The 26,826-nt window shown below is 60.1% G+C and overlaps 2 protein-coding genes across 5 annotated transcripts; one reads left to right on the top strand and one right to left on the bottom strand.

Annotated features, from left to right (window-relative positions):
- The first annotated feature begins 292 nt into the window (after window positions 1–292).
- TMEM259 (transmembrane protein 259) lies at window positions 293–17,064 on the top strand. Of its 3 annotated transcripts, none has more exons than XM_064174810.1 (11): window positions 293–974; window positions 3,239–3,505; window positions 4,264–4,378; window positions 7,123–7,233; window positions 9,180–9,302; window positions 10,128–10,228; window positions 11,066–11,123; window positions 12,061–12,144; window positions 12,606–12,738; window positions 13,102–13,201; window positions 14,347–17,064. In XM_064174810.1, exons 1-11 carry the CDS (start codon window positions 741–743, stop codon window positions 15,181–15,183), a joined length of 2,163 nt encoding a protein of 720 aa, XP_064030880.1. In that variant the 5' UTR covers window positions 293–740; the 3' UTR covers window positions 15,184–17,064. The 3 variants fall into 3 exon arrangements, with proteins under 3 accessions (XP_064030880.1, XP_064030879.1, XP_064030882.1); XM_064174809.1 differs by having other exon boundaries at window positions 4,264–4,432; XM_064174812.1 differs by lacking the exon at window positions 12,061–12,144 and having other exon boundaries at window positions 4,264–4,432.
- Window positions 17,065–18,268: 1,204 nt separating this feature from the next.
- On the bottom strand, window positions 18,269–26,387 carry GRIN3B (glutamate ionotropic receptor NMDA type subunit 3B). 2 transcript variants are annotated; one of them, XM_064174807.1, is made up of 9 exons: window positions 25,911–26,387; window positions 23,882–24,480; window positions 22,371–23,421; window positions 21,804–21,949; window positions 20,764–20,879; window positions 20,464–20,615; window positions 19,483–19,647; window positions 18,848–18,915; window positions 18,269–18,714 (listed from the first exon to the last, which is right to left on the bottom strand). In XM_064174807.1, the coding sequence occupies exons 1-9, from the start codon at window positions 26,385–26,387 to the stop codon at window positions 18,381–18,383; spliced, it is 3,108 nt and encodes a 1,035-aa protein (XP_064030877.1). In that variant the 3' UTR covers window positions 18,269–18,380. The 2 variants fall into 2 exon arrangements, with proteins under 2 accessions (XP_064030877.1, XP_064030878.1); XM_064174808.1 differs by having other exon boundaries at window positions 21,804–21,931.
- Window positions 26,388–26,826: the final 439 nt, after the last annotated feature.

Genomic DNA, 26,826 nt, shown 5'->3' with positions numbered 1-26,826 from the left:
TAAACCCCTCAAGGTCTGTAATTTTCAGATCACGGTGAGAAACTTTCCCTTAACCACCCCTTCCTGTGTTATCTCACAAAGACGAACTCAAATCTCCGCCTCCTGCCGCTTTACGTTTTTTGTTTGGGTTTTTTTAAGGATTTTTCGGTGTTTTTTGGGTGCATTTCGCGAGGCCTACGCGCGGTGCATGCCGGGTAGGACTCTGCTTTGCATGCGGGGAGGGCCTGCCCCCGTCCTCCGCCCTCCCAGCAGCCCCCGCGGCGCTGGCGCCTGCGCATTGCCGCCGGTGCCGGCGGCGGAAGATGGCGCTGGGGCGCTGAGGGACAGCGCCGGGACTGGGCCGCGCTGCGCCCCGCCGGGAGAGCCGAGCCGCCCGCTGCGCCCCGCGCCGCGCCCCGACGGACCCCCCATGGCCACGGGGCCGGCCCAGGAGTCGTGTCCCCTCTGGGTCTGCTCGGCCCGCGCCGCTCCCGGGCCCCGTCCAGGTAGCGGCCCGCTGAGTGCTGGAGCCTGGCCGGGCCCTCGCCAGGCCTAACTCGCTCCCGCCTGCGCTCAGGAGGCCGGGCCGGGCCCGGGGAGACCAGCCCGGGAGAGAACGGGACAGCGGCAGCCTCCGCCCGGCCCCCGCACTCGACCCTCGCCGCACGTTCCCTCGGGAGCGGCCATCCAGCGCCGAGCTCCTTCCTCCCGCTCAGCTCCGCTCCTCCAGCGCCCTTCGGTCCCCGGCCGCAGGCGTCAGCATGTCCGAGAACCAACCGAACGCCAACAACCACCACCCGGCCAACAACAACGGGGCCGGCGGGGCTGCCGGGGGCAACAACCGGGGCGTGCGCAACCCCAACCTCAACCAGAACCCCCTGATCAATGTCCGCGACCGCCTCTTCCATGCGCTCTTCTTCAAGATGGCAGTGACCTACGCTCGCCTCTTCCCGCCCTCCTTCCGCCGCGTCTTCGAGTTCTTCGTCCTCCTCAAGGTGAGGGAGACTTTACGGGGAGGAGCAGAGGGTCCTGGCAGCCTTCAGCTGGACTTGAAGGCAGAAACTCGGTTATAACCCCCCCCAGACACAGCCTGTGCGTGGCCTCCCCACCCGCAGTGGGCTGCTGAGCTTGCTGGGCCTGCTTTGAGGACAGCTCTAATGGGCTGTGGTGGTCCCCACAGCACCAGAGCCCTGCTGCTGCCCCTGGTAATGGCTGAGCCAGGTCGGTGGGCAGCTAGGCTGGTGTGGGTGAAGCCCAATGGTGAGGCCGTGAGAGATTTGCCTTTTGTCTAACCCTGGAATTGTGTCAGTTGGAAAAGACCTGTAAGATCATCGAGTCCATCTAGTACAGGAAAATAGAGTCAAAGGAGGAGGGGGCAAGAGCTTGCCGCAGGTAACAGCAGACCCATGGCTGTGCTGAGGTGCTGAAATTCAGCCACTCAAAGCAAGAGAGCTCTGAGGACAGATTGCCTCCTGCTGCACAATTTCATCCTCACCCAGGAGGTGTTCAGGGTTTTCCCACCGCCCTCTTCTCCCTCCCTGTTGTGTAACTGGGCTGGGGAGGGCAGGGAGGCTGGCATGGGGATGGTGCTGCTGGGTAGGCTGCTGTGGGTTCCTTTGACCATCTGGCTTTGCTCAGAGCACTCCTGGGGGCATTCGTTGGGCATCTGCAGAGAGCTTTGCAGTCAGATGGGCTCCACTCGGCCGTGGCTCAGCGTGGAAGGTGCTGGTGGGAGCTGAAGTCGCAGCCCCCGGTCCTGAAGCTGCTTGTGGCTCCTGCTGTGAGCAGGGAGCTGCTTCTGCTTTCCCTTCCCGTGCAGCCCTATTTATCCCGTGTTTACCAGCCTATTTATCCTGCCCAAATAGGTCAGGAAGAGTGGCAGGGACACGTTTAATTAGCAAGGAGCACCTTGATGTGGTTGGAAAGTGTTTGAAGCTCAACTGTCCCTCTTGTAACCAACCCAGACTTGCGCAGAGCTTTCAGCCGTGAACTTTGGACAGTGTTGGGCAACTTGGTGCCAGATTTCTGTCCTTGCCACAGGGGAGGGATTTTATTAGTCCCTTTTGGGTTTTGTTGTGGCTTTAAAAACCTTTTCCTTGGAGCAAAACTGGGACACAAGGGTGTGGTGAAGCTCCGTGGTGAGTGGTGGAGCTGATGGTTCTGCCATGGTTTTGGCTTGTCCTGCTCTTCTGGTGGGTTGTCTTTTGTTGAGGTTTGGTTTGCCTTTGTAAAGCTGAGCCTTGACACTTTGTGCTGAGGAGGGGATGGTTGAAAGGCACAACTGCCTTCCCACTTCTTTCCAGGTGCTTTGGAGGCAGCTCCACACTGGAGTTGTTTGGTCACCGCTGTCACCTGTGTTGTGGTTGTTCTGGGGACAGTGTGGCTTGGCAGGGCTTCACCCCCTGCTGGATCCTGGCACTTAGGCAGCAGGGCATTGTGTGGGTACTGGTGGCAGCTCTGGTCTTGGGAACAGGAGGAGATTGCTCCTGCTGCTGTCTTTGGTGTGTTCCCCTGATGATCCAGTGGTGAAGCTGCCTGATTCTGGGCTGCTGTATGTTGATGCAGAGACCAACAGGGTTGGAAAGGTTAAAACTTTAATCCACTTACCCCACCTGCAGCACTGCATCCACTTCTGGGGTGTCCAGCACAAGAAGGACAGGGAACAGCTGGAGTGGATCCAGAGGGGGCCACCAAGATGGTCAGGGGACTGGAGAATCTCCCCTGTTGGGGACAGGCTGGGAGAGTGTTCAGCCTGGAGAAGAGAAGGCTCCAGAGAGATCTCAGAGCAGCCTTCCAATACCTGAAGGGGCTCCAGAAGAGCTGAGGAGGGACTTGTGACAAGGGTTGGGAGTGCCAGGATGAGGGACAATGGCTTTGAGCTGGGAGAGGAGGAAGAAATTGTTGAGAGTGAGGGTGGGGAGAGGTTGCCCCAGGGAGGTTGTGTAGCACAGAAGCACAGAATGGGAGTTTCAATCCCATTCTGTGCTCCACAACCTCCCTGGAGGTGTTGAAAGCCAGGTTGGATGAGTTCCTTGAGCACCCTGTGCTGGTGGGAGATGTCCCTGCCCATGGCAGGGGGGGGTTGCCACTGGCTGCTCTTGAAGCTCCCTTCCAACCCAACCCATTCTGGCAGCCTGTGGGATCCCTTAGTCCAAACCACTCCATTGTCTCTGTGGGCCAAGGAGAGGTCGTTAAAACTGCAGAAGGGCCCAAGGGCAGTTGTGCTGATGGTCTGTGCTGTGTCTGTTGCTGCCTGCAGGCTCTCTTTGTGCTCTTCATCCTGGCTTACATCCACATTGCCTTCTCTCGCTCGCCCATCAACTGCCTGGAGCACGTCAGGGACAAGTGGCCCCGCGACGGCATCCTGCGCGTGGAGATCCAACGTAACTCCAGCAGGGCTCCCATCTACCTGCAGTTCTGTGGCGTGGAGAAGTTCCCAGGGATGGTGGTTGAATCCACAGCTGAGGAAGAGGAGGAGGAAGAGGAGGAAATGACTGTGGACATGTTTGAAAACAGCTCTATCAAGGTGAAGATGAGTTCCCTCCACTCCAGCTTCCTGTCTGTGCTGAGCGGGGCTGGTCCAGAGGAGGTCACAGAGGGCTGGAGAACCTCCTCTGTGGGGACAGGCTGGGAGAGTTGAGGCTGTTCAGCCTCCAGAAGGCTCCAAGGAGACCTTAGAGCTGCATTTCAGTGTCTGAAGTGGGACCTGGAGGAAGGCTGTGGAGCGTCTGTTCAGGAGGGCCTGTGGGGATAGGGTGAGGGCAGTGGTTTGAAACTGGAGCAGGGCAGAGTTAGATTGGACATCAGGAGGAAGTTCTGCACGGGGAGGGTGGGGAGAGATTGGAACAGGCTGCCCTGGGATGTGTTAGAGTCTCCTTCCAACCTGAACCATTCCATGCTTGAGTCCCCATCCCTGGAGGCATTGAAGATCAGACTCGGTGTGGCCCTGGGCAGCCTGCTCTGGCTGGAAGTGTCCCTGCTGCCTGCAAGGGGATTGGCCAAGCTGCCCTTTGAGGGTCCCTTGCAACCCAGTGCAATCTGTGAGCCTGTGGGGTAGGGAAGTAGTTTGTTTGTTTGGCCTCCAGTGAGTGTGCCACAGCCTCCTTGCAATCCCTTGGCCACCTGCTGACCGTTCCCTTCATCCCCACATTAGCCTCTGGCCATTTAACCCAAAGTCAAACCTGAGCCTTTTGTCCTCCTGCTGGTGGCGGAGGCTTTCACTTGAGGGGGTGGGGATGGGACAGAAGACTCAAGATGCCTTTCTCTGTGCTGCTTTTCTGACAGTTTGAGCTGGATATTGAGCCCAAGGTGTTCCTGAAGCCATCCCGGGGGAGCAGCCCCGAGGCACTGCCCCGCAACGAGAGCCAGGAGCTGTCCCTCGGTGAAGCAGGCACTAAAGGTATGCAGCCTCTGCGGGAGACTGTGTCCGAGTTTGAGATGCTAACCAGAGCAGGTAAAGACAACTTCACACCTCCACCTCTGCTCCTTCCTCCTCCCCCTGCATCTTCCCTGCATGTCTCCTTCCTTCTTGCTCCTCCAGGCCTGTTCATAGTAACCCCAAATGTCTTCCCCTGATGTTTTTAATCTGTGCTTAACCTTCTCGGTCCTAACAACAGAGCCATGATGAGAGTTTTCCTTTGGCGGGGGGGGAGGCTGGGAGCTGGGGGTCCTCTGGGCTGTGAGATGTTGTACAAAGGCTTGTAGTGATGGGACGAGGAGCAGTGGCTTTGAGCTGCGAGAGAGGAGACTGAGAGTGGAGAGGAGGGAGAGATTGTTGAGAGGGAGGGTGGGGAGAGACTGGCACAGGTTGCCCAGGGAGGCAAGATCCCATTCTGTGCTTCTGTGCTCCACAGCCTCCCTGGAGGTGTTCAGAGCCAGGCTGGATGAGACCTTGAGCACCCTGTGCTGGTGGGAGGTGTCCCTGCCCATGGCAGGAGGGGGTTGGAGCTGGATGATCTTGAAGGTCCTTTCCAACCTAAACCATTTTATGTGTCCAAGCCTCTTGATCTGGCACCGTATTTCTGGTAGCCATTGATGCCAGATCTTTGGTGGTGTGAACCTCCTTCTTCTGAGCAGCTCTTTGTCCTCTTCAGGTCTGCACTGAAAGCTCCTGGAGCTCACAGGGTTTGGGCTGTGTTTTGGGTCCCTGACTCAACACCAATGCTCAGAGCAACTCCTTAATCCCAAAAGCCACTGAGCAAGTTTTGGGCGATTGCGAGATGCAGCTCTGCTGCTCCTCATGGCTCAGGACATCCTCCTGCCTCAACCCTCCCCTTCTTCCACCACCACTTCAAGCTGTTAATGTCTCATAAGCTCCAGAGGGAGATTTAATGCCTTTGTGTTATATTAAAATGGAATTCCAGTGCTGGAAAACTCCTTTTTTTTTTTCAGTGGGAAGGAAATCTCTGCTGTTAAAACAGGGATGTGGCAATTGGATTCTTGTTTAAGCTGCCTTTTGTTTTGGTCTCCTTACATTTTAACCCTGGACAGACTCAAACCTGCAAGGGCTGGGTAGAAGATTGTGACACTAAACATTCTGCTGGCACTGTTTTAAAGAGGCTTTTTTTTCCCCCTTTGCTGCTGATCCAGAACTCATTAGTCCTCAATTTAAGATCATTAAGTGGCATAAGACTAGAGAGCAGAGAATATTTTTGGTACATTACCTTTATATTAATAGTTGCCTGAGTTCTGTCAGAGTCACATTGTACAGAGCTGAGCCTTGGATGTGTGTTCTGAATGCCTGGAAAGGATCCAGCACCATGGTGGGAGAGAGTCGTGCTGCTACCCAGCGTGGGGAAAGAATTCAGCTCCTCCAGTGGGTCCCACATTCCCCCTCCTTGTTGCTTGGGTTTGCCAAGGTTTCTCTTCTGCTCTGAGCACAGTCACTTGGATGTTTAGAACAGAAGCATTTTAGCATGGGCAGATTGGTGTGATCCAAAGGAAGTTGTTGTGCTGCTGATATTTAAACACTTCATTTCCCTTGGAGCCTGAAACTGTTTTGTAATGGAAACAAAAGAGGAAATCAAAACAGCTCAGCCTGTGCTGGCTGCCTGAGATTCACAGAATGGGGAATGGGTTGGGTTGGAAAGGACCTTAAAGGTCATAGAATCAGAGAATGGTTTAGTTTGGAAGGGACCTCAAAGATCATCCAGTTCCAAAGTCCCTGTCATAGGCAGGGACAGCTCCCAACTAGAACAGGTCGCTCAAAGGCCTCATCCAACCTGGTGCTGAACACCTCCAGGGAGGTTGTGGAGCACAGAAGCACCAAATATGATCAAAGATCTGTGCTGTGCTCCACAACCTCCCTGGGCAACCTGTGCCAGTGTCTCACCACCCTCACTGCGAAGAACTTCTTCCTAACATCCAGTTTCAGTCTCCCCCCTGCCAGTTCAAACCCATTCCTCCTCCTCCTCTCATTCCAAGACCTTGTCAGTAGTCCCTCCCCAGCCCTCCTGTAGACCCCTTCAGATACTGGAAGGCCACTCCATGGTCTCCTCCAAGCCTTCTCTTCCCCAGGCTGCAGAGCCCCAATTCTTGTAGCCTGTCCTCATAGCAGAGCTGCTGCAGCCCTCTGAGCATCAAGAGGAGAGAGAATGAGGGAATTGCTTGGGTTGGAAAAGCTCTCTAAGAGCAAATCCAAGCTGTAGCCCAACCCCACCATGGCCACTAAACCATGGCCACACCTTTCTTGAACACCTCCAGGCATGGGCACTCCACCACCTCCCTGGGCAGCCTCTGCCAATCCCTGACCACTCTTGCAGCAAAGAAATTGTTCCTCACCTCCAACCTAACCTTCCCCTGGCACAATTTCAGGCCTTGTCCTCTCTTCCTATCACCTGATTCTAAGGAGAAGAGACCAGCCCCCACCTCACTGCAACCTCTTTTTGTAGAGAGCAATGAGGTCTCTCCTCAGCCTCTTCATCTCCAGTCTCAACACCTTTCAGCTCCCTCAGCTGCCCCTCCCCAGCCCTGTTCTCCAGACTCTCTTCCCCAGCTTCATTCTCCTGCTTTGGTTTTAGCTGAGCAGGTCTCTGCAACTGCTCCTCTTTCCCAGAATGTGATAGGAGGGAGGGGCTGCAAAGGGATTGTTTCTGCTCTCATATCCTGCTGCTAAATCTCTCTCTCCCCCTTCTTGTCCTGCAGTGTGGCCACAGGAGGAGTACATCGTGGAGTACTCCCTGGAGTATGGCTTCCTGCGCCTGTCGCAGAGCACTCGGCAGCGCCTCAGCATCCCGGTGATGGTGGTGACCCTGGGTGAGTCTGAGGGAGGAAGGCTGAGAGTCAGAGAGTGGTTTAGGTTGGAAGGGAGCTCAAAGCTCAGCCAGTTCCAACCTCCCCTGCCACAGGCAGGGACACCTCACGCTAGATCAGGTCACTCAAAGGTCTCATCCAGCCTGGTGCCGAGCATCTCCAGGGAGGTTGTGGAGCACAGAAGCACAGAATGGGATCTATGAGATCTTTGATGTGCTTCTGTGCTCCACAACCTCCCTGGGCAAACCTCTGCCAGGCTCTCACCACCCTCACTGCAAAGAACTTCATCCTAACATCCACTTTCAGTCACCCCTCTGCCAGTTTAAACCCATTCCTCCTCCTCCTCCTCTCATTCCAAGACCTTGTCAGTAGCCCCTCCCCAGCCCTCCTGTAGTCCCCTTCAGATCCTGTGTGGCCACTCCAAGGTCTCCTCCAAGCCTTCTCCAGGCTGCAGAGCCCCAACTCTCAGCTTGTCCTCAGAGCAGAGCTGCTGCAGCCCTTTCAGCATCTTGGTGGCCTCCTCTGCACTGGCTCCAACACCTCCCTGTCCTGCTTGTGTTGGGGGCTGCAGAACTGCACACAGGACTCCAGGAAGGGCCCTGTAGAAGTACCTCTGCTGCTCCTTAGCCCTGTGGAAACTCTCAGTGACAGCTGATGGCGCTCATTTTCCACCCAGCAGGGCTCCAGTAGGTCACACCTCTCCAAGAGGAGTGGTCTGAGGTGGTGGAGCCTGTTCCAGCCAGCCCTGAGGTTACCTCCAGCACAGTTTTCTCTCTCTATGCTGAAGGTGGAGGCTCTGCATGGAGCAGCAGCAGCATAGAGCAGGAATCCTACCTGTGTCAGGGGGTGGTGCTGAGGAGATCTGGCCTGGCTCAGCATCCTTGGTGCTCCTGTGAGGACAGGAAATGTTCTCCTGGAGCAGTGTCCTCTTCTGCTCCATTAAAACCTTCCTACTGTCAGGAATAGTCTCAGACCTTCTCATGCCTGGGAAGTTAATGAGTCTGTAACGAGCTGTTAGTGCAGCAGTTTGGCTTAACCTTCATTAAGTACTTCATTAATTACAGTGATTCCATACAGGTAACCAGCAGGCAGTTTGCATCTTGACTGTCTCTGTCCTAACCTGGCTTTTCCAGCTCAGCTAAATCCAATTCCTTCAGGATTGTCCCAGGAATTTACTGGGAGATAGTTTGTGTTCATGCTTGGCTTTGGTTGTTCTCAGCTTCACAGGATGGAGCTGAACATCCTCATGGAACTCAGCATCCTTCATCAGTGCCTGGGCACGGGGAGGTGTTGGTGTGTCCTCTGCTGCAGGAGGGTGGCACACAGCCCCCAGCAGTGCCAGGCTGAGCTGAAGGCTGTAAAGTCCCAACCTAGCCCCTGAATCTCCCCAGAACTTCTTCCTTAGGGAGCTGAAGGAGATTCATAGAATCAGTCAGGGTTGGAAGGGACCACAAGGAGCAGCCAGTGCCAACCCCCCTGCCATGGGCAGGGACACCCTACCCTAGAGCAGGCTGCCCACAGCCTCAGCCAGCCTGGCCTCAAACACCTCCAGCCATGGGGCCTCAACCACCTCCCTGGGCAACCCCTGCCAGGCTCTCACCGCTCTCCTGCTCAACAACTTCCTCCTCACCTCCAGCCTGAACCTGCTCATCTCCAGCTTTGCTCCATCCCCCCAGTCCTGACACTCTCTGTCCAAGCTGAGGACAATTCCCTTCCTCTCTGTGCCACAGAGTGAGACAGCCCCAGAGCAGTCCCTACGGCCTGGCTGGCACCAGCACAGCGTGGTTGGGTTTGTCAGGGTCAGGCATTTACCTTCCCAGCCCTGCCCAGTTTAGTCTTACTGCAGACACAGGCCTGGTGCCCACCTTTGGAGAGAGCCCTGAGCCTGCCCTCTTGCCTCTGTGGCTCCAGGGACAAACCATCTGAGTGGATTTTTGTCTTCTCCTTAGATCCCACCAAGGATCAGTGCTTTGGGGACAGGTTCAGTCGCCTGCTGCTGGATGAGTTCCTGGGTTATGATGATATCCTGATGTCAAGTGTCAAAGCTTTAGCTGAAAACGAGGAGAACAAAGGTGAGGCTTGCAGTGAGGAGCTGCTTGCAGCAGCAGCTGTGCAGAGCACAGAGCTGGGTTGGTTGTGGGTGGGTTTTTACCTTCCTGTGTGTGCTTGAACATCATCTCCTGCCTCTTGATTGACCTCAGCACGGGAGCAGCTCCCTGCGTTAATGGAGAGAAGTTAGTGGCAAGGAGAAAACAAAGCCAGCAGCAGGGGGGAGGAGGCTGCAGCGACTGCCTCTGGCCTGAAAGTGCTGCCCTGAGGAGGGGCTGCAATGGACCTGCTGCCAATCCTGCCCGTGGAAGCTGGGTCCTGGCCTGTGGGGTGCCTGCACTCAGCTCCTGTGCTGGCTGTGACTTTGTGGGGTGCCTGCACTCAGCTCCAGGGCTGGCTGTGACTTTGGGGTGCCTGCACTCAGCTCCAGGGCTGGCTGTGACTTTGGGGTGCCTGCACTCAGCTCCTGTGCTGGCTGTGACTTTGTGGGGTGCCTGCACTCAGCTCCAGGGCTGGCTGTGACTTTGGGGTGCCTGCACTCAGCTCCAGGGCTGGCTGTGACTTTGTGGGGTGCCTGCACTCAGCTCCTGTGCTGGCTGTGACTCTGTGGGGTGCCTGCACTCAGCTCCTGTGCTGGCTGTGACTTTGGGGTGCCTGCACTCAGCTCCTGTGCTGGCTGTGACTCTGGGGTGCCTGCACTCAGCTCCTGTGCTGGCTGTGACTCTGGGGTGCCTGCACTCAGCTCCAGGGCTGGCTGTGACTTTGTGGGGTGCCTGCACTCAGCTCCAGGGCTGGCTGTGACTTTGTGGGGTGCCTGCACTCAGCTCCTGTGCTTGTGTCTCCTGCAGGCTTCCTTCGCAACGTGGTGTCGGGGGAGCACTACCGCTTCGTCAGCATGTGGATGGCCAGGACCTCCTATCTGGCAGCCTTTGTCATCATGGTCATATTTGTAAGTCAGGAGGAGCTGGGCCCAGCCTGGATGCTGGGCCAGGTGCTGGTCAGTGTGTCCTTGATGGAACACCACATGGCTGAGCTCTTATCTGCTTTCACAGGGAAGCTGATAAGGAACAAGGTTCTGCTGTGTTGTGTTTTCAGTGTGGGTTCTTTCTGGCTCCAGCAGTCAGGCAGACAGGAGCTGGAGTGGGGTGAAGTCATAGCTTTGTTGTCCAAAGGGAGCTGGGTGCTGGAGAGCCTCTCTCTGTGGTTACAACACAGCACAGGGTGCAGGAGTTTATCCTCCTCACTAATTGCCAGGCCTCACTAATTGCCAGGAGAGATCAAGGCTGAGCCGAGTCTGCTGTGGCTTTGTGAGGCCAGGTGATTACAGACAAGGGTTAGACCAGATCCTCAGTGATAACTGAGCCTGGTTCACAGTCCTGGGTGACTCCCTCCCTGTCTGATCTCCTGGGGCAGCTCCTTGTGCAGTGAGACAGGGAGGAGGAAATGGGTGCTGGGTGGCTGCTGTGGGAGAGGTGTCAGGAGCCACAGACAGGGACCAGGAAGAAACCTGAGTTCCAGCTCTGCTGCTGGGTTTGGCCCCTGTCCAGATATCCTGAGTTGGTCTCTTTACCAACTGCCTCTTTGGCTGCAGTAACACAAAGATGAATTGCTGCTGGGGAAGCTCTCACTGCTCTTTGGGAGCTGGGTCTGCATGGCTCCAGCCAGCAGCTGTGTGCAGTGAGCACTGCAGGCCAAGGCTTGCCTGGCCAGGCCTCTGCTGGGGCCTGAGTCACAAAGTGGCTCCCTTGACCCCTGGGCTCTAACTCTGGCTTCTCTTCTCTTTCAGACCCTCTCTGTCTCCATGCTCCTGCGCTACTCCCACCACCAGATCTTTGTCTTCATTGGTAAGGATCCTTCTAAGGGATTTGGGCTGTACTGGGCACTGTGCCTGCTGCAGCACAGCATGGAACTGTTTGGCTTGGGAAAGCCCTCTCAGGTCATCCAGTCCAACCTTCAGCCCCACCATGGCCACTAAACCCTGGCCCCAAGTGCCATGGTCACACCTTTCTGGCACACCTCCAGGCATGGGCACTCCACCACCTCCCTGGGCAGCCTCTGCCAACCTCTGACCACTCTTGCAGCAAATTGTTCCTTGTGTCCAACCTATCCCTGTCCTGCTGCAACTTGAGGATGTTTCCTCTCCTGTCCCCTGATCCCAGGGAGCAGGCTGCAGCCTCCTCTCAGGGAGCTGTAGAGATCGATGAGGTCTCCCTCAGCCTCCTCTTCTCCATACTGCTCTCCCTCAGCTGCTCCTCCCCAGCCCTGTTCTCCAGACTCTTCCCCAGCTTTGTTGCCCTTCTCTGCATCTGCTCCAGCCCCTCAGTGTCCTCCTTGGAGTGAGAGACCCAAAACTGAACCCATTGTTCAAGCTGAAGCCTCACCAGTGCCCAGTGCAGGGGGACAACCCCTGCCCTACTCCTGCCGGCCTTACTCTTGCTCATGGCCTTGTTAGCCACCTGGGCACCCATGGCTCACATTCAGCTGCCTATCAGCCACTACCCAAAGGTCCTTATCTGCTGGGCCACTTCCATCCACTCTGCCTCAAGCCTGGAGCATTGCCTGGGGTGGTTGTGCCCCAGGTGCAGGACCTGGCAGGTCCTCTGTGTGCTCCTGAGTGCTGCTGCTTAGAAGCCTTCTTGGTGTGGCTGGAGCCCATCCCTCTGTGCTCCAGCAGCCAGAGCTGCTCTGTCTCTTGGTGACTATCAGGGACAGTGAGCTTGGGGGCTGGGGAAGCTTCACTACACATGGCCCCATGGCCACTTTGTCTTCTCCTTCTGGCAGTTGACCTGCTGCAGATGCTGGAGATGAACATGACCATTGCCTTCCCTGCAGCTCCTCTCCTCACTGTCATCCTGGCTCTAGTAGGTAAGGACACTGCACATGGCTGCTGTGTGTGTGTGCAGCAGGTCCCCTTCTGGGAGCTGTGGAAAGTGTCACTCTCTGCTCTGACCCAAGCCCATCACAAGGTGGAAGGCTCTGGAGTGTGATGTCACAATGAGCTGCATTGTCCCCTGGTAAAGCCTTTTGGAAGTGGCAGAGGCCAAAGCTTTGTCCCTTCAGTGGGTTTCAGGTTCAGCTCTCCTCTGGTGCACAGGTTGAACGTAAAAACCAAGCAAAGCCCCCCCCTGATTCTGCATGGCCTGGAGCTGGCTGCTCTGTGGCCCAGGAGCAGGCTGCAGCCAGCAGCTGCTGTGTCTCTCAGAGTGAATTTCCCCTGCTGTGGTCTCTCTGCTGGGTGCTGCCAGCCCTGCCTCGGAGCCATACCCCTCGGGCAGCCCTCTCTGTGCCCTGCAGCCTGCTGATGTCACCCCCCCTGTGTCCCCTAGGTATGGAGGCCATCATGTCAGAGTTCTTCAATGACACCACCACTGCTTTCTACATCATCCTCATCGTGTGGCTGGCTGACCAGTACGATGCCATCTGCTGCCACACCAACACGAGCAGGAGGCATTGGCTCAGGTAGGAGCTGGCTGGGATCCTGTTGCTGTGGTTTCCCATTCTCTGGTGGTTGGTGGCTGCTCAGATCCATGCCAGCCCTCACAAGCTGTACTCCACTCCTGGCAGCCTCTCAGTGTCTCCTTGTGAGCTGCCCTGTGTGTCACAGAGTCCAAAGCTCAGCTCTCAAGACTCTCTTCCACCCTTTCCTTGCCCTTCATATTGCCCTGTAGAAGATCTGCTCACAGCAAGGTTCTGGTAACCTGTGCATGGGGTCTGCATCCCCCTGCCCAAATCCCCCAGCTCAGGGCAGAGTCAAGGGGAGGCAGAGGCTCCTCTCTGTCCTGCCCATGGAGCTATCCTGATCTTCATGGCTTCTCTGCCCAGGTTCTTCTACCTGTACCACTTTGCCTTCTACGCTTACCACTACCGCTTCAACGGGCAGTACAGCAGCCTGGCCCTGGTCACCTCCTGGCTCTTCATCCAGGTAAGTGGCTGCCACCTCTGCTGCACCTCGGTGCCACCAGCCCTGTTGGGCAGCTGCCATCCTGTGAGGTCAGTCTCAGATGCCCTGCCTGCCCCAGAAGGCTTTTGTGGGTTCAGCTCTGGGTGTAGGGAGAAGCAAATCAGCTGCAGCTTGGGCTGTGCCTGGCCTCTCGTCCAGCTGAGGTGGAGCAGAAGTCTTCCTTTGTAGGAGAGGTGAAATGGTCCTGGGTTGGAGATAGGCAGCAGGAGGAGGCTGCTGAACAGCAGGACTTGGTGCTTGCTGGCTCCAGTCCAGCCATGCCACTGAGAGGTCATGGGAGGTGGCAGGGCAGGGGTTCTGTCCCTTCTTCCCGGAAGGAGACTCAGGAAGCTGCAGTGAAGGTGTTGGCCAGACCAGCTCCAGGCTGATGTCCCCAACACAGACCTCTTGGAGATTCATAGGTTCATGGAATGGGTTGGGTTGGGTTGGATCTCAAAGCTCACCCAGCTCCAACTCCACTGCCACTGGCAGGGACACCTCCCACTAGATAAGTTGCTTAAGGCCTCATCCAGCCTGGTGTTGAACACCTCCAGGGAGGACATCCACAGCCCTCTTAGGTGTCTCTGCCTGTTGATCTGCTGTAGAACAGAGATGGGAGCTGAGGATGGGCCTGAAATTGTGCCAGGGGAGGGTTAGGATGACGAGGAAAAATGTCTCTGCTGCAAGAGTGGTCAGGGATTGGCACAGGCTGCCCAGGGAGATGGTGGAGTCCCCATCCTGAAGGTGGCTGTGACACTTGGGACCATGGTGGTGTTGGGTTGAGGCTCTTGGAGCCCTTTCTCTACCCAAACAATTCCAAGGTTCTTGTTCTCAGCCTTCAGCAGGGCAGGAGGTGGCACTTTGGGGGCTTTGTCTTTGGAGAGAAGCTATGAAAGCAGCTTTCAGGACTCCCAGGGAAGGGACAAACACTTCCAGGCTCCTGGAGAACCTCCTGGCAGCTTGCAGGACTCACAGGGAAGGGACAAACACTTCCAGGCTCCTGGAAAACCTCCTGGCTGTGGGAGCAGCTGAGTCCTGCTGCTGCTGTCGTTACAGCAAGAGGAGAGTGCAGCCTTCCGAGCCTGCCTGGGGCTGACTCCTTTCCCTTTTGCCTTCCTCCTCTCCAGCACTCCATGATTTACTTCTTCCACCACTACGAGCTGCCTGCCATCCTCCAGCAGATCCGCATCCAGGAGATGCTGCTGCAGAACCAGCAGGTGGCTCAGGGCACCCAGACCACGCTCCAGGACAACCTCAACAACAACACCACAGCTGCCCCCGTGGAGCTGGGCAGCCGCCGGCCCCACCTGCCCGCCGGCCCCGCGGGGGACAGTGGGGGTGGTCCTGCTGCCCTCACCCCCAGCGAGGCCTCCAGCGTCATCGCCACCGCCGCAGCCTCCGTGGGCAGTGACCTCAACTGGGTGGCTGAGACTGCTGCCATCGTCACTGAGGCCTCCTTCCTGTCCGACCTCAGCACCTCCCTGCTGGAGCCAAACGTGGTGCACGAAGCTGTGGCCAACGGCAGCCCTCAGGATGCTGCTGCTGCTGCCAGCACGGGGCTGGTTGCTCGCATTAGGGTCAGCAGCGAGCACGCAGAGACAGCCATGGGCTCCATCACCATCGAGGTCACCTCCACGTCGGTGGTGGCTGCAGCAGATGTCCCTCCTGCTGCAGAGGCTGCCCCCCGTGCCCCACTGCAGGGGGAGGGGGGTCCTGGCCCCAGCCTGTCCCTCCCCACGCAGACTGAGGCTGTGGAGGGCTCTGACAGCAGGGCGAAGCCTGGGGGCAAGAACTGCACTGCCCACAGCTGCGGGGCAGAGACCTGCCTGGAGGGCACAGAGCAGGACAGGCGCTTGGGGCACACCCCTGGGGACACAGAAGACAGCAGCCTGTGCCCAGCACCAGCAGAGAGCACTCCCAGCTCCAGACCTTACTTGGAGCCAGACTCCAGGAGCCTGTCGTGAGTGCCCATTGCCGTGGCTCTGGACTGCGGGGGAGGCACTGGGATCGTCTGTGACTTTCTCACTTCACCACCATCCTTAACCCATGGAGCCCTTGGAGCAGAGCAGCTGGGACAGAGAAAAGCTGCTGCTGGGAACTCCCCTGGAAGAGCACGAGGAGGGGAGAGAGGCTGAGCTGGGAGAGGGGAGGGAGGTGAAGTTGGCTCCCTTGGCCTGTGAGGCTCACCCCAGGCTGTGGCCTCCCTGCCCCAGCTTTTCCTCGCCCCAGTTTTGACTCCCATCCATGTTCTTGTTGCAGTCCAGACACTGATCACAGCCTGAGCTGCTCTGGGACAGGCCACCTGTGTCTGGCAGCTTTCTGGGTGGAACAGCAGCTGTGTGTAACCAGGGGAGAGTGCTCTCAGGCTCCCTTGGGAGAGCCACAGAAGGCTGAGCAGACACCTGGTGCAAACTCCTCCTTCATCCCTGAATCCCGGCAGAGAGGGGGCTGGAAGTGACCCCTGGAGATCATTCAGTCCAGACCCCCTGCTACAGCAGCCTGAGCCTGTGTGGGTTGGACAGGATCGTGTGCATGGTGGGGGGTGTTGGATCTCCAGAAGAAGGGGAATGGAGCTCAAGACCTTTCCCAGGCTCCAGACCCACTCCCACCAGTGCAAAGCTGGGCAATAACCAAAGCAGAAGCTGCAGCTTGGTCCTGGTTGTTCTGTCCTTGGGCAGTAGGTTTAGCCTGAGGGGAGCTGCCTGGGGCTGGGCTGCAGTGGGGTCCATCCCCGTGCTGGTCAGCTGCTGGTGACCTCTGCCAGGGCTTGAAGCCTCTCAGATGTTTGTGACTGGCACAGAACAGGAGCTCCTGGTCTGCAGTAACCTCTGGTGGGCACCACTCTGTAGGTGTCCAGGAACACTGGGTTGAGGAGGGCAGCTCTGGCTCTGCACTGCTCTGCTTCTGGCACTGCCTCTGTGGGTGGTGGAGTTTTGCTTTTCAGTGCCTTGTCCCTCAGAGGGGGGTGCTTGAGAGCAGCCCCAGGAGAGGTCAGCTCTTCCCTGAGCTCTTGCATGAGGTTCCACAAAGAACCAAAACACTAAAGCTAAGACATTGCAGCTGATTGACTTTTGCCCTTCCCTGGCAGCAGAGGTGGAGCTGGGAGCTGGCTGTGCCCAGCCTCAGTGCCTGCAGCTGGCTGAGCTGTGGGGCTGGGATGAGAATTGGGAGGAGTGGGACTGGGCCTGGCTGCCCCCCTCCACCCAGGGTGAGCTGGAAGGAGGATTGGTGCTCGTGGGCATGGTGGAGTGACACAGGAGTGTGGTTGTGTCTGAGAGAGGAGCCTGGGGCCAAACTGGGTGGCAAAGTGCAGGGCTGGGAGGTGACTTTGGGGCTCTCAGCCCTTTCCTGGGGGGAGCTGACTGGCAATAGAAGTGTTCCTGGTTCCACCTCAGCCCTTGGAGCAAGGGATGCTGCTGAGCTGCGTGTCCCTTGTTGGGCTCTGCTCAGCATTTCACTGCCCACCAGGCACAGGGTGGCCCTGGCAGCACTCTGGAGGCTTGGAGCCTTCTGCTTCACTTTCTCTGCTTTTCCCACCCAGCTGCACCCCTCTTGATGATTGCTTTTTTCCCTCCTCTGGCTGAAGAAGCTTTGGGTGCTGCTTGTGAGCAGCAGGTCGATGCCTTCCTGGGAAAGAGCCAAGCAGCTCCCTTCTGCCTCTAGCAGAGAGGAATCCCAAAGCACTTGGAATGATGGTAGTGGGAGCAGGGGGTGGGGAGGGGAGAAGGGGAAGGGGAGAACCAAACCAAATGATTTGCTGAATGAAGAGTAGAGTTCATTCTATTTAATTAATGTACAAATAAAAAGGTGTTTGTATATAATAATAAAGATTCCATCTAACAGCTGCTGTGGCCTCCTGCTGCTGAATCACCTCCCTGAGCAAACCTGTGCCTGCCTCTCCCCACCCTCTCTATCAGCAGTTTCTTCCTCCCCTCCACTCTCCTAGCTCAGTCATTGTCCCTCATCCTGGCACTCCCACCCCTTATCCAGAGTCCCTCCCCAGCTCTCCTGGAGCCCCTACAGGTACTCTGAGCTCTCCCTGGAGCCTTCTTTTCCCCAGGCTGAACCCCCAACTCTCTCAGCCTGTGCCCAGAGTGGAGGTTCTCCAGTCCAGCGAAGCACTGAACGAGTGGTGGCAGGGCAGGGGGGAGGTCGAGCACAAAGCCCTGTCCTGGCTGTGCCCTCGGGTGTGTCACATCCTCTGGAAGGCTGCTGGAGGGGAGGTCCCAACCGGCTGCTTTTACAGCCCTTCAGTCACCCACCGCTGGGCTGTGGCAGGTCTGGTGTCACCATGAGCCTGCAGCTTCTCCCTCTCTAGAGAGCCTCAGAACCTGCATCTGCTCCAGGTGATCCTGCTCTGCCTCTGTGATCTGCTCCAGGTGATCCTGCTCTGCCTCTGTGATCTGCTCCAGGTGATCCTGCTCTGCCTCTGTGGCCTGCCCTAGGTGATCCTGCTCTGCCTGTGCTCCTGGGTGATCTGCTCTAGGTGATCCTGCTCTGGTAGGGGGCTTGGACTGGATGAGCTTTGGAGGTCCCAGCCAGCCCCTGACGTTCTGTGACTCTCCCTCGAAGTGTGCTGAGGAAGGGGTTGGTGGCATCCAGCTCCCACTCCCTGCCTGAGGAAGACTCCACTCCTGGTTTGAGGGGGCTCTGGAGCCCAGCCTGGCTCTGCTGACCTGGAGCTGGCTCTCCCTGCCCTGGCAGTGCCCGCAGGGGAAGGCTCCGGGCGGCCCCAAGCCTTGCTGGCTTCAGGCAGACAGAAGCAGCTCCCTTTGCCACTTGGTTGCTTTTTTCCCTCCGCCGTCTTTATTTACAGGAGTTAAAATCAGCATCGCTGAAGCTTCTGCCAGCAGAGGTGCTGCAGGGGTCCTGCTTCTGCTCCTCGCCTCACCCTGCTGCCTTCCCCCGCCCAACCTCCCCTCTTGGGGCTGTGCTTCAAGCCCCCAGCGCCAGCGGGAGGGAGCTGGGGGAGAGCCCAAAGCCCTGGAGCGGGGCAAGGGCAGCAGCCCCAGGCCATCCCCCTCCCCCCTGCCTCCCCGGGGCCCTTCTTCCACCCATCCTCCTCCATCTCCTCGCTGGTGGAGCCGATGGTGGCCACCCTGCCCGGCTGGGGGTCTTCTGGGGGCTGCCTGCCTCCCCCCTCCCCCCGCCGCCGCCTGTGTCACCTCTCCTGGGGCCGCTCCGTGGCCGCCGGGACGGGCAGTGCGCGGCCGCTCCTCGCCGTGCCCAGCACGGCCACCAGCTCGCTCTTCCTCACCAGGGCTGCCCGCAGCTGCTCCCGCATCTCCTGGATCCTCTCCTCCAGCTCCTGCAGCTCGCTCTCCCCAGCCGCCCTGTCCAGGGGCTGCAGCAGCTGCCCGTTGCGGGGGCGCTGCGGGGAGCCTTCGCCCTCGGGGGGGGCTTTGTCCAGCTGGAAGCGAACTCGCCGAGACCCCTTCGGCAGCGTGCCCCAGGCCTGCCCTGCCGCGGACCCCTGCCTCGGCTGCAGGTTGCACCTTTTGGGGGAGGGGGAGAAGGGTTGAGGTGGGAGGCGGTGGCTGGGAGGTCCTTCCTTGGCACCCTGGGTTGGACAGGTGCCCGCAGGGAGGAGGAGGAGGAGAGCAAGGCAGGCTCCGGCCTTGGCCATACCTCTGCTCCAAACTCAGCTGTTGGCTTTTCTGCTCCTCCGTGCCCATGTTCAGAGCCCGATGGATTTTCTGTGGGGCACAGGGGCAGAGTGAACTGGAGGGGTACAGGGGCAGAGGGAGGTGGGTGGGCACAGGAGCAGAGGGATGGTGGAAGGGCACAGGGGCAGAGTGAGGTGGATGGGCACAGGGACAGAGTGAGCTGGAGGGGCACAAGTGCAGAGTGAGATGGATGGGTACAGGGGCAGAGGGAGGTGGATGGGCGGTGGGCTGGGGGTTCCCTGTGGGGTGATGGGCCTGGGCAGGAGGAGGAGGAGGAGAAGGACAGAGCTTGTGCAAGGGAAGAATCATCACAGCCTCCTAGAGTGGGAGGGGTTGGAAGGGACCTCCAGAGATCATCCACTCCAACCCCTCCCTGGCCAGAGCAGCATCACCCAGGGCAGGGCACCCAGGAACACATCCAGATGGAAGGCTCCAGCAAAAGAGACTCCACAACCTCTCTGGGCAGCCTGCTGCAAGCCTCCAACACCTTCACCCCCAAAGAAGTTCCTCCTCGTGTTGAGGTGGAACCTGCTGGGTGCCAGCTTGTGCCCACTGCTGGGGTGAGCAGGGGGCAGGGGCAGGGAGGGCTGTCCCCACCTGGCTGGTGTGCAGCCAGTAGTTGAACTTCTTCTTGCGCTTGATGCGGGGCAGGACCAGGCGGTAGAAGATGTGCTCGCCCAGAGAGGTGAGCAGGGACCCGCTCAGCCCGATGCAGAGCAGCACAAAGAGCCCAGAGAAGTGGTAGATGCCCATCTGCAGGGTCTGTGGGGAGAGCAGAGGGAGGTGGCAGAGAATAAAAAGGTGGTAGGGGTTGGAAGGGACCTCTGGAGATCATCCAGACCAACCCCACCCCTGCCAGTGCAGCATCGCCCAGGGCAGGGCACACAGAACACATCCAGGTGGGGCTTGGAAGGCTCCAGGGAAGGAGGCTCCACAACCTCTCTGGGCAGCCTGCTCCAGGCCTCCAGCACCCTCACACCAAAGAACCTTCTCCTCATGACGAGGTGGAACCTCCTAAGCTCCAGCTTGTGCCCATTGCTCCTTGTCCTATCACTGGGCACCACCAGACAAAGCCTGGCACCTTCAACCTGACACCCACCCCCGAGGCATGGCTCAGATCCCCTCTCAGCCTTCTCCTCTCCACACTAACCAGCCCCAGGGCTCTCAACCTTTCTTCACAGCAGAGATGTTCCAGACCCATCATCATCCTCATATCCCCTTGTTGGACTCTCTCCAGCAGTTCCCTGTCTCTCCTGAGCTGGGCAGCCCCAGCCCGGGCACAGGATTCCAGGAGTGCTCTCAGCAGGGCAGAGCAGAGGGAGAGAAGAACCTCCCCAGCCCTGCTGGCCACACTCTCCTTAATGCAGACTCCCCGGACACCACCGGCCCTGAGGGCACATTCCTGCCCCACGCAGAGCTTCCTGCCCACCAGGGCTCCAAGCTCTTCTCCATGGAGCTGCTTTCCAGCAAGACAGCCTCTGACCTGTGCCGGTGCCTGGAGCTGTCCCTCCCCACCCTCCACTGGACTTTAGCGTCAGAGCTTCCAGAGCCCCACACCAAGGGCCTGGCTGCCCTCACCTCAGTGACAGCAAAGACCCTCTTGCCACAGGGCACCATCTTGTACCACTTGTCGTGCAGGAGGTCGATGAAGCCAGAGGATTTGTAGCTGCTGATGAACTCGGAGATGTTGGAGGTCAGCGGCGAGTTCTGCGGCAGGCCAATGCCATAGCCTGGCCCAGGGGAGAAAGCAGCAGTGCTGAGTGGGCACCCAGCACCAGCGGGCAGCCTGCCCAGCCTGCACTGCTATGGCCAGGCACAGCCCATCCCTGCACACAGACTCTTGTGCCCACCCCCAGAGCAGTCTCCTGCTCCCCAGACCTTCGATGGCGAAAGGTTTGCCCACGGTCAGCAGTTTGCAGTCGGAGTCGATGGAGACCTCATAGTCCAGCAGGGACTTGTCCATGATGAAGGCATTGAGCTTGGGGGGCTCTGTCCTGCACCAACACAGAGGAACCCTCAGGGAGAGAACTGCTTCAGCTTTCCCAGGGGGTCTTCCCCCTCCCCAGAATCACAGAGTGCCAGGGGTTGGAAGGGACCTGCACAGCTCATCCAGTCCCACCCCTGCTGGGGCAGGAGCAGCCAGAGCAGATCACACAGGAGCACATCCAGGCAGGTTTGGAACATCTCCAGAGAAGAAGACTCCACAGCCCCCCTGGGCAGCCTGTGCCAGGCTCTGTCACCCTCACAGGGACAAAATTCCTCCTCATGTTTAAATGGAACTTCCTCTGCCTCAGCTTCCACCATTGCCCCTTGGCCTGGCACTGGGCATCACCCAGCAGAGCCTGCTCCAGCCTCTGGCACTCAGCTGCACATCTTTGTAAGCACTGCTGAGGTCACCTCTCAGGCTCCTCTTGCCCAAGCTCCCAGCCCCAGCTCCCTCACAGAGCTGTTCCATTCCCTTCAGCATCTTTGTGGCTCTGCACTGGACTCTCTCAACCAGTTCTATGTTCCTCTTGAACTGGGGGGGGCAGAGCCTGCTACCCCTCCCTAGGGCTGGGGAACATGAGGTGCACAGGCTGCAGGCAGCAGAGAATCCATAAACAGAGGCACAGAACCATTTAAGATTGGCAAAGCTCCCTGAGACCATTCAGTCCAAGCAGCAACCCAGCACCACCACGGCCACTAAACCCTGTCCCCAAGTGCCACACCTTTGTTCAACACCTCCAGGGATGAGGACTCCACCGCCTCCCTGGACAACCTTTTCCAGACCCTGACCACTCTGGCAGCAAAGATTTTTCCTCATCTCCAACCTAACTCTCCCCTGGCGCAGGTGAAGCTCATTTCCTCTCAGCCTGTCTCCAGCTAGAGGGGAGAAGAGACCCCGGGAGGGCTAAGAGGAGCTGCTCCCCTGTCCTCACTTGAGCATGGTGACGCCAGCAGGGGTGGTGGGGACGCTGTAGCGCCTCATGTACTCGTGCATCTCAGGGAAGCTCTTCTTGATGTACTCCTCGGCGCTGCTCTCCCACACGGTGCCGAAGCGGAAGCCCTGCGAGGGGTGATGCAGCTGGAAGGAGGCAGCTCAGCATCAGTCCCCCCCGGCCCAGGCGGGAGCAGCCCCCAGCTCCCTGGGGACACCTCCCTGAGGACACACAGCCCCGGGCAGGGGAGGGTCTGACCAGTCCATGGTGGGTATCTGGCAAAGAGGCGCCCCCAGAAGGCAGCCTCCGTCCATCCCCAGCCCACTTCTCCCCTGCCCTAGAGCTAGGTTCAGGATTAAGAGCCAGGGTGGGGGCCACACAAAGCCTCCTGAGGGCCTGGGAATACCCCCAGGGCCTCGGGCAGGGGCCGTGCTGCAGGACCAGGGCTGCGAAGCTCTTTCTCCACCCACCCCAGGCACAGAGCAAGGAGCACAGACCCCACCCAGCCCCTCCCCTGGACTTCTGACCTGCCTCACCCCTTCCGAAGCAGCCCAGGCACGCTCCTACCTTCGGGTCGTGGATGCCTGAGAGCTCCTCAAAGGTCTTGTCCCCCACCATGACGGCCGCGAGGTTGGCAGTGTAGCTGGAGAGCACCAGGAGGCAGAAGATGGCCCAGAGGTTCATCAGGAAGCGGCCGGTGCAGCACTTGGGCGTCTTGCTGGACACGGTGCGCCCGAAGAGGATGGCGTAGCAGAGGTTGAGGGCCGAGGAGTAGGAGAAGATCTTCCTGCGGTTGCGGCCGTGGGGGGTCATGCCGTAGGGGCTCTTCCACTCGTAGAGGGTGAGGAAGAGAGCAGTCATGTGCAGCGCCACGAAGACGCCCACCCACATGGTCCAGTGCAGGGGCCACATGAAGGCCCCGATGGGCGAGGCTGTGTCCTTCGTCCTCACCAGGATGCCCAGGCTGGTGGAGAAGAAGGGGCTGGTGAAGTCGATGACCTTGCTGCGGGCCGAGTTGATGCTGAAGGAGGTGACGGCCATGTGGGCGGTGCCGCTCAGCAGGTCCCCCACCAGCCCCGTCCAGCGCCCGTTCTTCCAGGCGCCGTACTTCCCATCCCCCACGATGTAGAGCTCGAAGTCGAAGGGCATGTCCTCGGCCAGCTTCTCCAGCAGGTCGATGCAGTACCCATAGCAGCACTTCTTGTACGCCCGCGGCACCGAGCCGTTGTCTGCGCCGAGCTCCTCGAAGAGGGCATCCAGCACGGCCGAGTCGTTGGTGCCAGGGTCCAGGCAGAGCTGCCCGGCTGGGCAGCTGCCGTCCTCATCCACCTCCCTGGTGAAGACGAAGGGATGCTCCACCAGCGTCACCACACGCAGCCTGGCACGGGCCCCTTCGCCCCCCTCGCCGGGGCTCTGCCGTTGGCGGTGGCTCTGCCAGGTGCCCTCCTCCAGCTCCAGCTTGCCGTGCCACCAGGTGCCCACCGTCACCCAGGTGGGGTCCCCCCTGGAGTCCCTGCGCAGGCTCCAGACGCGGAACTGCTGCTCCGGACGCACCAGCGTCGAGTTCTCCACACGCAGGGGCCCTGTCCGCCCGTGGAAGGATGTGTTGGCCAGGAACCTGGCAGGGAGGGGGCAAGTGTCACAGCTCTGGCATGGCCAGCCCTGAGGCTGTGCCCAGGAGCACCCAGGGAAGGGGTTTGGAGCCGGGATGGGCACAGGCACGGGCACAGAGCAGCAGCAGCATCCCTCCGTGCTGCCCTGCAGCTGACTGTGCTGGCAGGGCCAGGAGTGGTTGATGTTTACAGAGCAGAAGTGCTCGGGCAGAGTGCAGGAGATGTGAAGTGACACATGCCCCCCGTGCAGCTGGCACAAGCCATGCCCCGGCGAGGGCAGTGAGGACCGGGGGCAGAGCTGAGCCTTATGGCAGTGCCTACACACAGCAGGGACCACATCAGGCTCTGCACACTGAGCTCTGCCCTTACCCGAGGACTGGGGCACAGCTCTTGCCCTGTGCATGCCGACGCGATGGAGCTGGGCTGGGAGGGGGAGGGGAAGGGCACTCAGAGAGCTTCACTTACCGGGAGAGGAAGAGCCCTGAGGACTCGCTGCCCGCCCGCTGCCTGCCGTTGCAGTTCACCGTGGTCTGCAGGAGAGCAGGGTCCGGGCGGACGCGGGCAGCTCTGGCGATGGCCTGGGACACCAATCCCACCATGTCCTGGATGAAGAGCTCCAGCGGGGGCCGGTTGACCTCCCCGTAGGCCAGGAGCCCCAGGGGCAGTCCTTCGGTCTGTAGCTCGCTGGCGCTGAGAGGGGAGCCCAGCATCCAGTGGAAGTCCTGCGGGAGCAGCCGCAGCTCCTCGGCTGCGCGGAAGATGAGCCGAGCCCGCCGCAGGTCGCAGCCGAGCACCAGCACGGGGCTGGAGAGGGTCCTGAAGCGCTCCCCGTGCTGCCGGAGGTAGTGGGCGGCCCCGGGCTCGTCCAGGTTGCCGAGGTCCAGGATGGTCCGGAGGAAGAGCTGGGAGCGGTGGGCCCAGAGGTCGAGGAAGGCAGAGACATCCCAGGGGTGGCAGAGCACCAGGTTGGTCTCCTGCCAGTCGCTGGCCTGTAGGATGCTCACCAGCACGTCCACCAGTGTCCCCAGTGAGCTCTGCCGGTCCATGTGGAAGTGGAAAGGGCTCTGCCGACACACGGGGGTTGTGGCTGTGCCCCTGCCCTGCTCCTGCCCGTGGGAAGAGCCCGGAGGCAGCAGCAGGCAGGGTCTCACTCCCTGCCCACTCCTTGCCCTGCCACAGTCTGGGGAGAGGATTCCCTCCCCCAACAGCAGCTGTGCCACCCACCCGTGAGCCAGAGGGGGATGCTCAGGGGCTGAAGGGAGAGCCCCAGAGAGGAGGTCCCGAGGGACCTCCCCTGGCCAGGTGGGTGCCAAAGCTGGTGACCACCCGAGCATTCCCCCTGCCCACCCACACAAGGGTCTCCTCTGCTGCCAGGCAGGCACTGCCCAGCTCCCCGCAGCCGGCGCGCTGCAAGGACACGCTGCCCGCCAGGCAGCAGATGAGCAGGCGTGGAGGTGCCGCAGCCTGTGCACCGCATGCTCGGGCATCCCTGGGGAGAGGCTGGTGGGACAGCGACTGCCATGTGCCAGGAGGGGAGTCACCTCTGCCCAGGCGCAGCCCGGGGGCAGCACACACATGGAGGGGCCCAGGCACAGCAGGGAGGTGACTTGTGCCCAGGAGGGACCAGCTGAGGGGAAGGGAGAGAGACCAAAGCAGCCCCAAGGACACGGGGCCGGTGTAGGTCTTGGCCTGGCAGGGTTGGGGCTGCAACATGAGGCCCCAGCATCTGGGGGTGTCACTGCTGGGGCAGTGAGGCTGAGCTGGGCAGCATGAGGGACTGTGGGATCCGGTGCCAAGGTAGAGGTCTGCTGGGAACAGACTGAGGTAGGCACCCTGGTTGAGGACACGTGGGGCTGCCAGAGGAGCAGGGGAAGTTGCCTTGGGCTGGAGCCGGGATGGGGCTGAGACTGAGCTAGGCAAAGGGCCAGGAGAGAGATGAGATGAGATGGGGGCTGGGATGGAGCCAGGACAGAGCTGGGATGGAGGCTGGGACAGAGCCAGGATGGGGCTGGAATGGGGACCAGGAGGAGGCTGAGGTAGAGCTGTGATGGGGGCCAGGATAGAGCCAGGATGATGCCAGGATGGGGCCCAGGATAGGGCTGAGATAGACCCAGAATGGGAGGGGGGCAGGAATGGTAATAATGGGTGAGATGGGAGCAGAATCGAAGCCTGGATGGAGCCAGGAGGAAGTCAGGATGCAGTGAGGATGAGGGGCTGGAACAGTGCCGGGACTAGAGCCGGGATTGGGATTGGGATGGAGTCAGAAGGGAAGCAGGGACCAAGCCGGGAGGGGGAGCGGGAGGAGGACACCAGAGACTGAGCCACAGGACTGAAGCCGGGATGGGAGCAAGGACGGAACAGGGACGGAGTCGGCACGGCCAGCAGGGACGTGAGCAGGGACGTGAGCAGGGACGGAACGCTGCGTCCCGGCCGGGGCCGGTGCGGTGGCCCCGGTGCGATGCCCCCGGTGCGGCGGCCCCGGTGCGGCTCTTACCTGCGCTCGGAATGGCAGCGGCCCGCGGGTGTTGAGGAGACTGACGAAGGGGATCTGGAGGGCGGCGGCGAGGAAATCGAGCTGGAGCAGCTCCCGCCGGGAGCGGGGCAGAGCCAGGACCGCGGCCACACCGCGCCCCGCCAGCGCCCCGCAAAGCCACCGCGCCAGCGAGCCCGGGTCCCGCGTCGCCGGGCCGCCCGCCACCACCTCCAGGCTGAGGTTTTGGGGTCCCCCCCCGGGGCCAGGATCATCCTCCCCAGGGCTGGCCCCGGTGCCGGTACCGGCGGCTCTGAGCAGCGCGGCACGGAGGCGGGGGCGGCCGGGGGCGGGGGGCGGCAGCAGCGCCCCGAGGCGCACGGCGGGGCCGGGGGTGGCACCGGGGCCGGGCCGGGTCGAGGGGCGGCAGGGCTGCGGGTGTCCCCCCGCCGCTCCCAGAGCCGCCGCCGCCAGCATCCACAGCGCCCGCAGTCCCGCCATGCGCCCGCCACCGGCCCCGCCGCTCTGCGCCCCGCCGGGGCGGGACGGGGGCGGGACGGCGGCGGGACGGCAGCTCCCCCCCGGTGCGGACCCCGCCCGGCGTGTGCGGGTAGGGGGCGGGCAGGGTCCCACCGTCAGCGCCCGCCCCGTCTCCGAGCCGAGCAGGAGGGTCCGGGCCGGCTACCGGTGCGCGGTGAGTCCCGCCGGACGTGCCCGCAGCAAGAGCCCCCCCACCGCAGCTCACCCACTCTCGGCGCGGCTCCGTGTTCCGTGCCCCACTCCTCCTTCGGCGCTGCAACCGTGGAGTCCCCCGGAAGGGACAGCGAACCCCTGGTACGGGAACCCCCGGTACAGGAACCTCCGGTACAAGAACCCCCGGTGCAGGAACCTTCCTTCTCCCCCGTCTGGGCTCTCCCTGCCGCCCCCGGGACTGGGCAAA

Source organism: Pogoniulus pusillus, chromosome 41 (genome assembly GCF_015220805.1).
Source record: "Pogoniulus pusillus isolate bPogPus1 chromosome 41, bPogPus1.pri, whole genome shotgun sequence".
NCBI lineage: Eukaryota > Metazoa > Chordata > Aves > Piciformes > Lybiidae > Pogoniulus > Pogoniulus pusillus.
This window is presented reverse-complemented; position numbering and strand designations above follow the sequence as displayed.

Bases quoted from the DNA above. Each gene is read 5' to 3' on its own strand.
- GRIN3B (XM_064174807.1), bottom strand. From the start codon at position 26,387: ATGGCGGGACTGCGGGCGCTGTGGATGCTGGCGGCGGCGGCTCTGGGA. The intron at 20,880-21,803 runs GTGAGGACAGGG...GTGTTGGTGCAG, and splicing joins GCTGGCGTCACCATGCTCAA to GACAGAGCCCCCCAAGCTCA. The intron at 20,616-20,763 runs GTCTGGGGAGCA...CCCCTGGGCCAG, and splicing joins CAAACCTTTCGCCATCGAAG to GCTATGGCATTGGCCTGCCG.
- TMEM259 (XM_064174809.1), top strand. From the start codon at position 741: ATGTCCGAGAACCAACCGAACGCCAACAACCACCACCCGGCCAACAAC. The intron at 3,506-4,263 runs GTGAAGATGAGT...CTTTTCTGACAG, and splicing joins TTGAAAACAGCTCTATCAAG to TTTGAGCTGGATATTGAGCC. The intron at 4,433-7,122 runs GTAAAGACAACT...CTTGTCCTGCAG, and splicing joins TGAGATGCTAACCAGAGCAG to TGTGGCCACAGGAGGAGTAC.